This window comes from Nanorana parkeri, unplaced genomic scaffold, assembly GCF_000935625.1.
Source record: "Nanorana parkeri isolate BGI_ZX_2015 unplaced genomic scaffold, ASM93562v1 scaffold300, whole genome shotgun sequence".
In the NCBI taxonomy this organism is placed as follows: domain Eukaryota; kingdom Metazoa; phylum Chordata; class Amphibia; order Anura; family Dicroglossidae; genus Nanorana; species Nanorana parkeri.
Window position 1 is genome coordinate 584,270 of NW_017306568.1, and position 15,650 is coordinate 599,919.

At 43.3% G+C, this 15,650-nt stretch overlaps 1 protein-coding gene across 1 annotated transcript in view; it reads right to left on the minus strand.

Annotated features, from left to right (window-relative positions):
* The window catches only part of DGKB (diacylglycerol kinase beta), a 374,677-nt gene that overhangs the window by 141,501 nt on the left and 217,526 nt on the right, over nucleotides 1-15,650 (minus strand). The window contains exon 23 of the mRNA XM_018557729.1: nucleotides 11,773-11,837. Coding sequence (XP_018413231.1) covers nucleotides 11,773-11,837 — 65 coding nt within the window. The remainder of the gene's footprint in view (nucleotides 1-11,772; nucleotides 11,838-15,650) is intronic.

Here is a 15,650-nt window from a genome sequence, read left to right on the forward strand (position 1 = left end):
CCCCCCATTTCCAGGTGCCATTGTTATGAGATAATTAATGTTATTCCCTTCAACTCTCCGTGGTCATGCGTTTGCCTTACTCTGTTGTTTTGGAGGCACACTCAATTGGTGCCCCGGAACTGTGACCAAGCCATCTCTGTCAGCTCGCGGTCTCCTACTCATGATGGGAATATGGTAGAATGAGCTCCTGATTACATCACAGTTCATCCAGTCACCTTCTACTGGCCTCCTGTATCATGGCCCACTTAAAGGGCCTGTAGCAAGGAGTTAAAGCCCAGTTTTTGTTTATACCTCTTTATACTCATGTACCTTTTGCATGGTTTTTATTTGTGACAGTTTTTTAGAATACTTTAAAATACCCTTTTCTCTTAGTGGAAAATGCAGCTTCCTGCACTTCGCCTTCCAGTGTTCTGTGCTGGCAGAGATGAGTAGCAGACACACACCTCAGTACATGTCCTCACATGGAGAAGGAGAGGGTCTTGTCTGACTGGCTTTCTTACTGAGCACTGATTACTGAGAACTCTGGGTCCTATTAGACTGCACAGTTATATTTATACACCTTAAAAAACTGCAGTAATAGGAACATTGAAGTAAGACTATGAGCACATTCTCTGGGATCCCCATGTCTCCGGGGAGGCAGCGAGAAAGCCCTAAGGTATCATCAGCACCTTAGGGAGGCAGTCAGAAGTTGGAGTCTAAGGTGAGTAACTTTACATTTTGTTGCTTTTTTTTTTCCTTTGCAATGTTGGGGAGGAGGGGCTAACAGGTGATAGTTTTTGAGTTTAAAAGACCCTTTTGGTCTGTTAGATATACCAGTGTAGGGCGTTTGGTTATATCTGTTTGAAAAGTGCCTGTTGATCCTGCTAGATGCTTTTCTGAACTGTTCTACACTGTTATTATGTGCATCACCTCTTTCTGTATACTACAACCCCCCCTACAATGTTATGGACACAAGTAGTGTGTTCTTTAGTCCTAACACACCTCCTGCTCTAGGGTGGCATTGCTTCTGCTCCATAGACACAGCAGCCCAGTGAGTGAGTGCTGTCACCCTAGAACAGAAAGTGTGCTATGTACAGGATCACCAATTGAAAATATAGGGCACAATAGCCTAAAGGAAGAAAACGAATGAAGCTGCAAAATATGAAATGTTTGTCCTTGGGTTAAAATGGAAATACATTCTATATCCTGCATGCAGGGCCGGTGGTAGCGTAAGGCTGCATGGGCAGCCACCTGAGGGCATCGGGGGGAGGTAATGGCAAAAATGCGCCTTCTCCTGTGTAAGCAAAAATCCTTGCACCTGTCCTCCCCTCCAGACTACAATTCCCATGATGCCCTGCGCCGGCCTGTCAGTAGACTGGCTCAGAGCTACCCACACACGGTGTGCCAGGATTAGTGGTCTGTCTAGCCTTCTGGGCCAAGCTGTCAGAGATGGCGATGGGCAGGCTGCCTGAAATGTGGGACCTTGTTCAAGATGCACAGCATGGAGGAGGAGTGTCCTGGAGAGGAAGGTGAAGGCTGAAATCGAGCAGAAGTAGGAGCTGAGACTGATGGTTTAAGAGAGGTACCGAGATCTGGTCGAGGCGACCAGAGATGAGGAGGAGTGGCCATAAGGTGGTGGGACCTGGAGATCTACTGCGGAGGGCTGAGGGCCATATCCAGCCCGGTACATAGATGGAAGAGCGCAGTCCAGGTGAGGGGTGCTCTGTGTGTGTAGAGGGGTGCTGTGTGCAGTGCCAGCGCTAACTTAAGGCTACAAAAGCAACCACTTGAGGGCACCAGGGAAGGGGAACCGGTGCGTAAAAAAATGCACCTTCACCTGTGTAGGCAAAAATCTTTGCACCGGCCCTGCCTGCATGTCCCAGAATGAAGCAGCATTTACCTTGCGTGAAATAACATCCTAATCAGCTGGCTGAGTGCGTGGCTAAACTCCGGCCTCAGAGAAATTGTCCTGCTCCAGCTGCCAACAGTGCCAAATCAACAACAATAAGACAAAATACTGGGAGAACAACATGGAACCATAATATATTAATTAGATAGTGACTCAAGGGGGACTGGGACAAGGTACAGGTAAGATGACAACCCCTTTAATATATAATCATAGACAAAAAAGTGAAATTTGGTCTTCAGAGGAAAGATGCCATTTTTTTTTCTGCTGAAAGTGGCCTTTGGACGACAGATCCCTGGAAGTCTTTAATTATAAAGAGGCATTTATTGTATTTTCCAAAACACAGCAGGAAGTGAAGAGCAAAACACACCCGTCCCCAGACAACAGGACCGCATTAATAGTAATTGTCCTCTGTCATGATTCATGAATATTTCTGGGTGTCTGTGCAGAGAATACAATAGACTGTACACACTGACCCTGAGCAGAGCTACCAATTAGAAGAGCCTTGGAATAAAAAGCATTATAAAGGGCTGTAACATGTGGGCTGCTGCCAGGTATTTGTTCTTGTAAGGCATATTATCGTGCCGTGCTTGTGTGTGCATTATATCAGCCATGCACAGTTGTACCGTCTCCTTTCCTGGACTGAAATTGCTTCCTCTGATTTCACTGCACACTGTGCATTAGAAGCTGCAGCACCCCCCCCCATCTCGAAAAATACAAACACAAATGTGTAAATGAATAAAGAGCTGCATTAATTTGTATCCTTTACATCTACCTGGAATTCGGCTTTAAAGGAGAACTATGGGGTCATTGTTTTTCCCTATAGTTCTTCGAAGAGTGACGGGAGGACATACACTAGCGTCCTCCTGTGACCCAATGCTCAATATATCTCGAGCTACGGCTCGCGGTAAACTGAGACCGCTGCAGCCGGGACAGATCCCGACATTACTGTCGAGATCCACCCAGCTGCGTGATTGACAGCTGGCTCTGCCTATCTAGAGGCAGAGCCAGCTGTACCCGCCCCCCGTCCGTTCCACCAGTCAGCGCTGGAGGAGCGGGGAGGGGGGGAATCCCTGAAGGGAGCCATGAGTGACAGTCACGGCTCTCTCTTCAGGGACATGATCGAAGAGTGAGCGAGCGACGGTATGTGTTCGCTCACTGCCCGATCTATAAAGCCGACGTGTGACAGTTTCATTGTCGCAGGTCGGCTAGAACTATGAGGTGAGTGATTTTCACTCACCTCATAGTTCTCCTTTAAGTAAACCTACATAATAGAAAGATGTACAATGATTACATCATTCTTTCGATAGACAAAAGTACATTTTTGGGAGATGTGTAATGCCCCTTTTTAGTGAAAAGTACTTTATGTATGACTGATATGTAAATGCAATCAAATATTCTTCTGTAGATTGGATCCTGGAATTTGCTTAATAACACAATGTAGAGTATACTATGAACTCAGTATGCAAACTTCATAGAAGATATTGGAGAAATATGATTTGCCTATTTCATGCACACAGCTCGCAGGGTTGTAGACGCCAATCTGCCACAGCTAAAGTTCAGTAGGTTGCCCAAAAATCGGTTGTCAACGAATGGACAAGGTCACTTTTTCTTTTAAACTTCCATTACATAGTAAATATATTATCAAGATAAAATACGCTGTAAATATATTTTTATGTATTTTTAGTGGCAGCTGTCTATCATTCAGAGACATTCTACTAGTTCACTGTGTTGGGACTGGTTCCACTGGGTGCTTGGTAGGTGGCTCTGACACCTGCTAAGTGACCCCAAGGAGCGAGCCTCATAGACTGTACAGAGCTGAATGGCTTAGTACACATGCTAGCTGCCAGCCTGTACTTATGTACTTGTAATTAAGTGTTGCAGCACATATTTTATTTTAAATAGGAGGCCATCATTTTACTTTAAAGGAGAAGTATGGGGTAAGTGTTTTTTCCCATAGTTCTCTTTAGGGTCATGGGAGGACATATACTAACCTCCTCCCGTGACCCAAAGCTCAGTATATCACGATGAACTGAGAGCGCCACAGCCGGGACCAATCCCGACAATACTGTCGCGATCCACCCAGCTGCGTGAGTGACAGCTGGCTCTGCCTATCTAGGGGCAGAGCCAGCTGTGCCCACCCCCTCCCCCATTTATTCCTATACTGAGCACTGGTGGATCACGGAGAAGGGAGGGGGGAATCCCTGTGGTGAGTGGTGACTGACAGTCACCGCTCACTGCAGGGAGACGATGGGGAAGTGAGCTGATTGGTGCATGTTTCTGCTCACTTCCCGATCAATAGAGCCGGCGTGTGGCAGCTTCTTTGTCACAGGTCGGCTCTAACTATGAGGATGAGTGAAAATCCCTCACCTCATAGTTCTCCTTTAAAGCATAACTCCACTTTTGTTGAGAAAAAAAATGCAATCCCCCTGGGTAATCAATATGAAAGGATTCTAACAAACTTTTTTGCAGATTGCGACCTGTTTCTGTGCTGAAGAAATATCAGTTTGTTTCACCATTTGCAAACTGATCCCTGAATGGGAGGGTCTGAGTTCATTATATTCAGCTGGTGGACTTTCTGTGTTGTAATGAGGAAAGGTGCAGTGTCAGCATCCCTTTAGAGCAATTATGGGTTAGGGAGTATCTCACCATTGTCACCAAAAATGTCATTCCTATTGCAAGTAATGCCTACAATTCAGAGATGATTTGAGGATCTACAGCCAATTGATAACAAAAGTAGCCCCCCTCCAGAAGGAAGGACAGTGCCAGCACCCAATTCAGAGATGATTTGAGGATCTACAGCCGAGGAGATAGATTGTTGTTAATAGTTAAAGTAGACCTTTACCCATATCTTTTAAAATAACAAGAAAGACACCTTTACAACCTATAGGTTGAACTCAATGGACGTGTGTCTTTTTTCAACCTGACCAACTATGTAACTATGTAAAGAAACAAAACTGTAAACAAGTACCAGCCTTAAAGTGAACCTTTACCCACATCTTTAAAATAACAACAAACACACCTTTAGAAATGTTGAGTAACGACAATCTACAAACACATACTTCTGCATAATTGCCGGCTTTCTATTCTTTGCATACTAGATATGTGCAGCGGCTAAACATGTGTTTTTATTTCGTTTCGGATTTCGTTTATTTTGTTTTTCGGAATTCGGATCCTATGTGTTTCTTTTCGGGAATCTGATTCGTATTCGGATCCGATTCGAAATTCAACTTGAGGTGGGGTAGCAGAATTGGCACATTTGTCATTTCTGGTTGCTGTGCTCTGGTCTTTACTATTAAAGGGACATTAAAAATCCTTTTCTTAAAGTGACATTAAACCCTCAGATTTTTTAACATAAATCAATACTGTAATGTGCGCCTTACTGTAATCCATGGTTGTTTCCCTTCTCTTTGCTGCTCTTCCTTTTAAATCCTCATGTCTTCTCATTCTGGTGGAGAACTTCCCTTTGCAGCTGAGTGCCTCTTCATGTAGTGCTGGCTCAGGTTGTGAACCTACACACAGGCACCATGTATCCATTTCAGAGACAAGGCAGTCTGCTGCAAAACAGAAGTTCTGCCCAGCATGAGAAGACATGAGGATTTAAAAGGGAAAGCAGCAAAGAGAAGGGAAAACCATTGATTACAGTAAGGCGCACATTACAGTATTGTTTTATGTTAAAAAATCTGAGGGTTTAATGTCACTTTAATTTGTTTTTATCCGTTTAAATGTTAACAGTGCACACACAGGATTTTGATGAAATTCGTTCCAAATCCGAAAATTTTGGATTCAAAATTTCGGATTTGGATGCTTTCGGATGTTTTTGGATATGTTCTATTTCGGCAATTTAGATGCTCCGAATCTACGAATTTCTGAAATTTCGTCCGAATTTCGCACATGTCTATTGCATACCCTATTTCTCTTTTCCTCCCCAGTCCTGTGACAGTGGCCATGCCGAAGGGCAGATGACTAGCTCTCGTTTTACTTCCTGGATTTCTGGCACATGTGACTAAGCATGTGCCTAGGACATGTGACCATGCACATCATCTCAGGGGAGGAAAATGCCTTTCCCTGAGATGTCGTGAGATTACAGATGAGATTTCCCAGCAATGCTCTGCTGATGACAAGGCAATCCCAGTGTGCATTGCTTTGCCAAACTGAACTCATGTTGCCCTTTAAAAACAGGAAGTGAAAGCTCTTCAAGTGTAAATATTTCACTATCACAGCATTTTACACCTGGCATGTCTATGTTATTATTATTCATCATCATACATAGAGGGATGCATTGGTAGAATTTAATTTTTGAGTGTAAAGGTCCGCTTTAAGGTACTTGAATGCATTTTTAAGATTTAACACCAAAATTTAGCATTACTTTAGGAGTCATCATCATTATTGTAATAATGAAAATATGACAAATATAATATATGCAAAATATAAGGGATACTTAGTTAAATTTTCACTTCTGCATTTTTAAGGTTTAACTCCTGAATTTAGTGTGACTTTAAACGCCGGTGATCTGCTGAAAGACATTTTCACGGTTTGGTTTTACAGTTCTTTTTAAGATAGAATTTAAGTTTAAAAACAAAATTCACTTGCAGATCCTCGATTATCGCTAAGTCGTCATTTGAACTTCAGGACGAAAAAAAAAATCTGTTTTAACATTATTCAGCGCTTTTTTGTAGATGCTAATCAGACCCAATTTTTCTTAACTGGTAACATCTGAACTGGGAATCCCTACATTGTTTTTTTTCTCCTTTTATTACATGATGATCACCACTTTCAGACTCACTTTGTATGCAAGGTCATCAATGATTTCGGATGAATACATTTTGATTGTGAAGCGCACGATCGTAATTAGGTGTCTATTATGCATTCAATCTATTCCGTGTTTATCATACATACTGTCCATTCATCATCTCATTGTGCGTTTGTATGCTTCATATTTTGCATATACTGATGGAGTTCTAAGTGGCTAAACTTTGGAGATAAAAAAAAGTAATTTTTTTTCCAACTTAAAGATGTCCCCCTCGTTTTCTCAGCCGCTTTCTCTGGTGGATACTTACAGCGCCGTCAGCAAACATTATTACAGTTTTCTTATTATTCTTCAGAATTCTTGAAAACTGTGTTTAGAACGTAAGCAAACCCAATCACCAAAATCTCATATCAACTTTCATATGTTACTCTGTAGACATGTAAGCTGCGGAAAAATTTGGTTTCAGTATGGATATTTCGTTATTTCGGGATCCGAGATTCAGATCCGAAATTCAATTTGGTTTGGCTTTCGCATCTGGACAAAATCCGAATTTTCGTTAGTTTCGGATGAGTTTCTGAATATTCGTTGCGAATACCACAGAAAACCATATACAGATATTGATACTAAAGCTGAATCTACTAGACCCGTATGGCATTCGGGATCTGAATTTCCAAATTGCATTGGGAAAGCTCCCGAATGCAGTTAAGAAATTGGGATCCCAAATACCATACGGTATGGATGTACCGATACCGTTATTTCGGTGTCGAGAGCGAGTACCAACATTTTTTTTCCGGTATTCACCGATACCGAATAACTATACCGGAAGTCCCATTAAGGAAGCCAGGCGGCGTGTAATGTCTCGCCACCCGGCTTCCCGATTAGCAGGGAAGCTGTCTCCATGCTCCCTCGTCACCAGGTGACGAGAAGGCTTGGAGCCGGCTTTCTGGCCAATCAGGAAGTCGGGCGCCGTGAAATGATGCATTGGCCGGCTTCCTGATTGGTCGAGAAGCTGGCCAGTCAGGAACCTGGGCAACGCGTCATTACACGGCACCTGGCTTCCTGATTGGCTGGGACGCTGCCTCCATGCCTTCTCGTTACCTGATGTCCCGTCATGAAGTCTGAAGGGGTTAAACAGACTGTGTGCATAATTGTAGAGCCGGCAGCCGGCTTTACAGTGGAAGTGAGTCTGGCGGCTCTTTCCCGGGATCCGCTGCCCCTTCTACGGGCCCGGGACCGATATCTCGGGTGTGGGTGGGAGGCTGGGGAGGAGAGCGGTGAATGTACACGTAGTGCATCACTTCCGGCCCCATAGCTGTCATTTCTGGGCTCCTGAAACCCAGCAATAAGCTACTGAAGTGCAATCTGCACTTCAATAACGTATTTAAAGTAGAAAGGTGATAGTAGGGCTCTTTTGGACCCCCTGTAGCACCTGAGGACCTGTCACCAACGATATGCTATCACATGGGGGGCTTGTAAGCCCTCCTATGTGATAGCAATTAAAGTAAATACAAAAAAAGTTTCAAAAATAATATTAAATAAAATAAATGTAAAAATAATAAAAACTTTCCCCCCGCCTCCGCGAGCATGCACGCCGTCACATAAACACGCGTTAGGTGTGCCTACGTACAAAAACGACGATTGCGCTACACATTAGATATGTGCGATTCGTTTCGTTCCGAATCGAAGTTCGTACGAATTTTTGGAAATTTGGACATTCGGATGTATCCGAATTCCAGATATAACGAATGCAAACAAATCCGAATTTCCGTTTCCGAAATTCGGTAGCGGTAGTTAGTTCGAACGTTCGTTTCATTTTCGTTTCTTATTCGTTTCGTTCGTTGAAGAAAAACATTTTTCCCCCTCGAATGGCACTTTGCTGCAAATGAACGAACGGATTAACGAAACGAATAAGAAACGAAAACGAAACGAATGTTCGAATGAACTACCGCTAACGAATTTCGTCCGAATCCGAATTCCGAATCCGAATTGGCTTTCACACCCGAATCGCGAAAAACGAAATAACACAAATCCAAATTTAAAACGAAACTAAACAAATTTTTTGGCAGTGCACATATCTACTACACATGCTGGGTATCGCCACACACGCCAGAGTGAGAGCAATAATTCTAGGGACAATATTTATGCGTATCTCTAAACTGATGACCTGTGGGGGCTTTTAAAAAGTCGTCTATGAACTTTTTGGGGTACTTTGTATTCTGTGGCAGTTTCACAAACACACACAATTTTTAACCTGGGCATGTTGGGTATCTATTTACATGTTCTTACTTCATCTTTTATATTGTATTAAAAAAATTGTTTTGGGGCACTAAATGTAACTTAAAGTGACATTAAACCCTCAGATTTTTTAACATAAAACAATACTGTAATGTGCGCCTTACTGTAATCCATGGTTGTTTCCCTTCTCTTTGCTGCTCTTCCTTTTAAATCTGTATCTCTTCTCATGCTGGGCAGAACTTCTGTTTTGCAGCAGACTGCCTTGTCTCTGGAATGGATACATGGTGTCTGTGTGTAGGTTCACACAGACACCAGAACTACAGGAAGTGGCACTCAGCTGCAAAGGGAAGTTCTCCCCCCAGCATGAGAAGACATGAGGATTTAAAAGGAAGAGCAGCAAAGAGAAGGGAAACAACCATGGATTACAGTAAGGCACACATTACAGTATTGGTTTATGTTAAAAAATTTGAAGGTTTAATGTCACTTTAAGTGCATTTTTCACTAAATATTTGGGTTTAATAAGTTGCGCTAATGTTGTGCAACATAAAAATTTTCATCTGACACCATTTTTTTCTGCAGGGTCTTGGCTTTCAGAAAATATATAATGTTTGGGGATTTTAAGTAATTCCAGGCCTAAAATGTGGATTTTAAAATGTAAAAAAAAAAAAGAAAAAAAAAAAGGCCTTTGTCCTTAAGGGGTTAAAATAAAAAACTGAGTTGCACACATCTCTCTCTCTCTCTTGTTATCTAATCCTGCTGACATATCTAAAAAATCTCGAAAAATGCAAAATGATTATAAACTATCCGGCATGCCAGCCAGCGCCTGCGAACGACCCCTCCCGTGGTGAACCTCCTTTGCCGTATTGAAATGGATTGAGCGCTTGCCATGTTCTCTGTTTGCTAATGCTGCCACATCAGGCTAATCATTATAGTATTAGTCACAAATAATAGAATAATTTCACTGCATGAGAGGAAGGACATTTGCATGCACTACATCAAAATGCAAAACAATAAACTTCAAACTATTATTTTATTTGGTGATCGAATTGCCACCGCAGAAATCAGTGCGGGTCATTTGCATTGAATTGATACACGTCTGCAAGAGCAAATAAAGATAGGTTTCACCTATGCAAAATCCAATCAGGAGACCTCGATGTCAACTCTGAAATGTTGGTCTTCTGTTTCAATGGAAATCAGATCGTTTACATGTCGCAGGTGCGTAACTTTACCCTGAAAAACAACTTCTGCTGTAATCAGTTGATTTTTCTCACCAGTGCGTGTGAAAGTCCTCACGAATCCAAACTGTGTCAGCGATTCTCCATAGACATAAGATGATTCTAAAGGTGCCCATACACCTGCCGATTATCGTACGATACACCTGCTGATTATCGGGTGATCCCGCGATCGTACGATAATCGGCAGGTGTATGGAAGGCGTGCGACTGTTTCTACTATACGGTCGCACGTCTTTTTTCTTTCGAGCACGCTTGAAAACCTGAGAACATAGGATTTTCGGCGGGTTAGTGGCATGCTCGGAAGACAAATGCTGAACGGGCCAGTGTGGTCAAGCGCACACTGCCTGCTCAGCATTGGAATCATCGCAAGCCCTCCCCTCAGCGGGGAGGGCTTGCGATGATAGCAAATACAATCTGCCTGTCCAAGATGGGCAGATCGTACAAGATTTGAATTACCTTACAACCATCGCACAACGAAAGTCGATGGTTGTAAGGTGTATGGGCATCTTTAGATGTTACGTATAAGGCCTCATTCACACCAGATGCAGTGCGCTCCGGCCCGATTCTGGCCAGAACACACTGCATCGCATTGTGGCCGGCTCACTATGTTGTGGGGCTGGAGGGGGCATGCCGGTCCATTAAAATGAGTGGCACCGTAGCCACGCCCTCCGGCTGCAATGCGATTGGCCGCGCGGGAATGCAAGGCACATAGTGCTTCCCGCATTTTGTTCGGACCGGACCGCAGGCATAATGTGCCTTGCGTTCCCGTGTGGCCGACCGCATTGCGGCCGGAGGGCGTGGCTACGGTACCATTCACTTCAATGGACTGTCACGCCCCCTCATGCCCCCACAACATACTTCTGCAAAAAGTTGGCAAATTACTCTAAATGACTTAAAGTGACATTAAAGTACATTTTTCCCCCTCCCCCCAATGTTAATGTCAGCACTTACCTTAAATGATGCCTCTTAATATGATCTTCTTTCCTGATTTCATCTGTCCCTCTAGCTGGCACTTTCCTGTCCCACAGTGTCTGCAAGGCGGGCGCACGTGTCCATAGACTTGCCTTGCGTCTCTCTTCGTCTCCCGGACGAAAATCCGAACTGTGCATGCGCCCGCCCCAAGATGCTTTGCGGCCGCCCGAGGCAGTTTCGGATTTTCGGACGGGAGCGCACGGTGAAGACGGGGTAAGTTTAAACCGCTGTTAAAGCTTTTTTTTTTCTAACTTTTTGCATATATCTACTGCTTGCTAGCCTTTATATATATATATATATATGCAAAAACACGGGAGGGTTTAGAAACCCTTTCAAGAAATTTTGCCAAAATGTTGAAACAAAAAAACTTAGTTTCACACATCAAAATGCATTAGAGTGAATTAGAAGCTCATGGTTCCTAGGTCTTTATATCTGTTTACACATTTTTGTTATCTGTTTGTAGTATGGAGAATGTAAGAGAGAAAAGACTAAACACACAAAACTCCCAATTGTACAGGAACAGAGTTGGGAATAATGGCAGAGTGATCTCTCTGATTGACATATAGGAAGCCAGGGGTGACTTAGTCCACCAGTCTACACCTATAGATACAATATGACTTTTGGCTCTAATGGTTCTTTAAACAAAACATACAGAAATATTTAGATAGAATTTGAAAGTTTGTCTTCACGTCTTACCTACTGTTGAACTTTTCTGGATGTTTTTCACGCATCATGTGAAATCTGTGAGCTATTGACGCATCCTATAGGATGAAGAAGAAAAAAAAGATACATCATTTCTATGATCATTTCCATGTTTTTCAATAGGAAGGCAGCATTTTCATGACATTTAACTACATAATGCTCATTTATATGCCTGCATTCTATCACATTGATTCTGTTGAATTGTGCAGACGGTTCAGCGGTGGGACAGTGGCCAATGACGTACCCGCAGACAGCATGGTGACATCATTATCCTCGCAACAGCCGTATTGATGTCACTATGTCATCATATCACACAAGGTGTTTTCCAGCGGACACTCAATGAGGTGCAAGATTTAAACTAAATAAAGCCAGGCTCCCTATGGATATCAAAGACATAAATGAATGCAGCTCTGTGTTCACTAATACATCATTTAATTTTTTTATTGAAAGGAGAACCATGAGGTGAATGATTTTGCGGGCAATAGCAATAGTTTTGGGTCGCGGGAGGAGGTTAGTATATGCCCTCCCGTGACCCTAAAGAGAAGAATGGGGAAAAACACTTACCCCATAGTTCTCTTTTAACTCAAGCAGTGTAGGTACCAGATATCAATTCAATCGAGCATCTGTGGGATGTGCTCGAAAAACAAGTCTGATCCATGGAGGCCGCACCTCACAACTTACAGGACTTAAAGGATCTGCTACTGACGGCTTGGTGCCAGATACCACAGCACACCTTCAGAATCTATGGCTTTATATATTGCGCAATGAAGGTTCTTTCTTCTTCTTTTATTCATCCCTAAAAAACTCTGCGTGATAAACGGCAAAGCATTTCTTATCAGAAAAGATTGGACTCCTCATCCTTGAGCTATAGCCAACGGCATAGAGGAGAAAATCAATTGTTTCAGCTGCCGGGACTCGCAGAGAACACGTCTGTGCTAAATCCTAATCACGGTATAACTTACTAAGAGCTTCTTACCTACTTCCTTTTGGTAAGTACCCACCCGAGAGGGGCAGTTCGGATCAACTTCAAGTACACTGCTATTTTTGCACATTTGTATATTTGCACACGGAATCCACCGCTCACCTGGATTTTTTTCTTATTGGACACTTTTTTGATGTTTTTAAATACTTTTTCGTCTATTTAATTCATTGGAATGGATTTTTTTTTTGTTATAATTGTCTAGTGCACCATGGTTAGAGTGTTTGTGTTCATTTGTAGTGAGTTCTGTTTCACACACTTTATTAGGTTTTAGACTGGCCTCGCCAGAAAACATATTGTTCACTTTTTGCACATATATTTATTTTTTTCGATCATACTAGGATTTATCCCTTTTCAGAGCAGCTTCGGGTTTTATTACATTGTTATTATATTTATTCACACATATTTTATTAATTCATTTATTCTAACTACCACCTCTCTCCAGAAGCGCAGATTTATCTGTTTACATCTAGTGGAGTCCATGCCTTGACGGGTCAGGGAAAGGGGGACCTACTCAATATTAGGGGGGTGGTCATAATTTTATGGCTGATCGGTGTGTATATATATATATATATATATATATATATATATATATATATATATATTATATTATACATCAAAGCTGCGCATAGACGATGAGCTCGCGTCCCAACATTTGTTCATTCAATCATAGCTACATCTGTATGAGCAACAAGTGCTATGTTCCCACATACATTAACCCTGAGCTCATTAAGCAGTCGATGACGCAAATGCACAACTTCAGACAATGGCGGAACACATGGAAGGCTTCGGGACGAGAGTGGCATCTTCTGCATTGTGCTTGTACAAAGCCGTAGCATTTGTGAAGCTATTGTTTTAAGTTCACCACCGGCGCTGTCTGTAAAGCAAATGCGCGCCCGTGAATGTGGCACCAAGGTTATTTTGTTTCTTACTGCACCATGTTTTTTTCCCTCTGTTCCTCAAGTTCTGCTGTCAGAATTGGGAATGTGGCCTATGGTGGTACTTACTGAAGCACTAAGAGCTGCTTTTGCGTAATGGGAGACCTTAGTAGGGTACAAGTGTTCCCTTGATGCCGCTCAAGACAGCACTTAAATTCACCTAACTCTGCCATGATCATAGGCTCCTCTCCCGTGACATCACGGTTCTTCTACTGCTGTACACAGAATCAACATAACAGGACGGTTTTCCCTTTGAGGAAGTACAAAAAATTATCATGCTCTACTGCTTAGAGGATGCTATCAAATGTAAGGTTCTCCACTGCCTTATGGGAAGAAAAGCACACCAATATCAGTGAGCCAACTGCAAGAAATGAGAACCATAAAACCTGCTGAACACTTTCTACCTCTCACAGGTACACACACCTTAAAACATTCTTCCATAAACATTCACATTCAGTCTACATGACCCTGATCTGCGCACACCAAGTGTAGGGCAAATCTGTGAAAGCTCTCTCATGTTGGCCTTAAGCACCCATGGGCCCCAAGGATAATGAACCAGGACATAACAAGGCTGTGTAATAATATTCATACATTCTTGCCTCTCATTCCTGGTAAATGGGAAAGTCCAAAAGAAGTCTCATACTTTTTTATTCGTCCGAAAATGTTGTGATTGTTAGTTTATTTGAAAATACTGCTTACTGCTCTTCCACTCCTACGCTCTGTGCTGGCAGAGCTGAGTAATAGCCGCACCCCTCACCATGGGTGTTGTAAGCATATGGCCGGCTGCACATGCGATACTGCACATGCGCATGGTCCTGTCTTCTGCATTTTCGGTAAACGCGCTAGTGCGCAGGTGCACGTACTGTACGTGCAAATACATGCTGACGGCCGGCGCACAGGATCTGCCGAGGTTCCCCTGAAAGATGGGCCTATATAAACCAGCTTGCCCTGCTTACAATTGCTGAACGTTCTTTCAGTCAGTATAATGTGCTTTGCTCCTGTTAGTCTGCTTGTTTGCTATCTCTTTGTGTTTGACCCGGATTGCCTTTGACTTCGCCTGATCGCTGTCTGCTCTTGACCTCTGCCTGTTCCTGGATTCGACCTCTATCTTCTGCCATTGTACTTCCCTGCCCGACCTGTGTGACCCATGGCTCATATGACCACGCTTCTGCTCTCGGTCTTGGCACCACGTTGACCGCCTGGCTTCACCTTGTACCTGTCTCACCTTCTACTGGATCTGCTCCTGGACTTGGCATGGTGTCTGCACACCTCTTGGCACACTTGCAACTCTTTGTATTCTCACTCCCTGTCTCCACTCCCAGGGGTGCGGGACAAGAGGGGCAAGGGGGACCTCCTCAGCTAATTCGGTCTTCTACCAGGTAGGTGTTGTTATTATTCTTCAACCGGTTGGAGTTTTCAAGACTTCCTACTCATGCACAGCGCACCTCAACCACCTCCCCCATCTTGATTTGCTTGAATGGAGCCACATTTCGAGGACTCTCAGTGAGGTGAGGATGTCTCAGGATGCCTCTGTACCCGGCTATACAAAACATTCTCACAATTTGCCTTAGAAGCAAATCAGATAGAACCTTCCTAATTTCCTGGTTGGAGGACATCCAGAATCATCTAGCACTTTCCTCCCCAGTCCCTGGCACATCCCTCTCATTCATTGTATTTCAGTTAATTCAATCATAGAGGCTCAGCATCACATGGAGGTGTTTCCTATGGTGGTCTTCATGTCTAGTCTTCCTAGGAACGTCCACTCCTCCTCTTCCCATTCATGACTTTTTGATATTGGCATGACTCCTCCCAACGGCCAGCCCACTGCTTGCATTAGGACTGAGATGTCTTGAAAGGAGTTCTGAGGCCGGGTGCTGTGATGTTTTCATATACAGCACCCTGTGCCGCCCTCCCACTAGCCACTGCACAGAGTCCTATGAGGATGTCTCTGGATT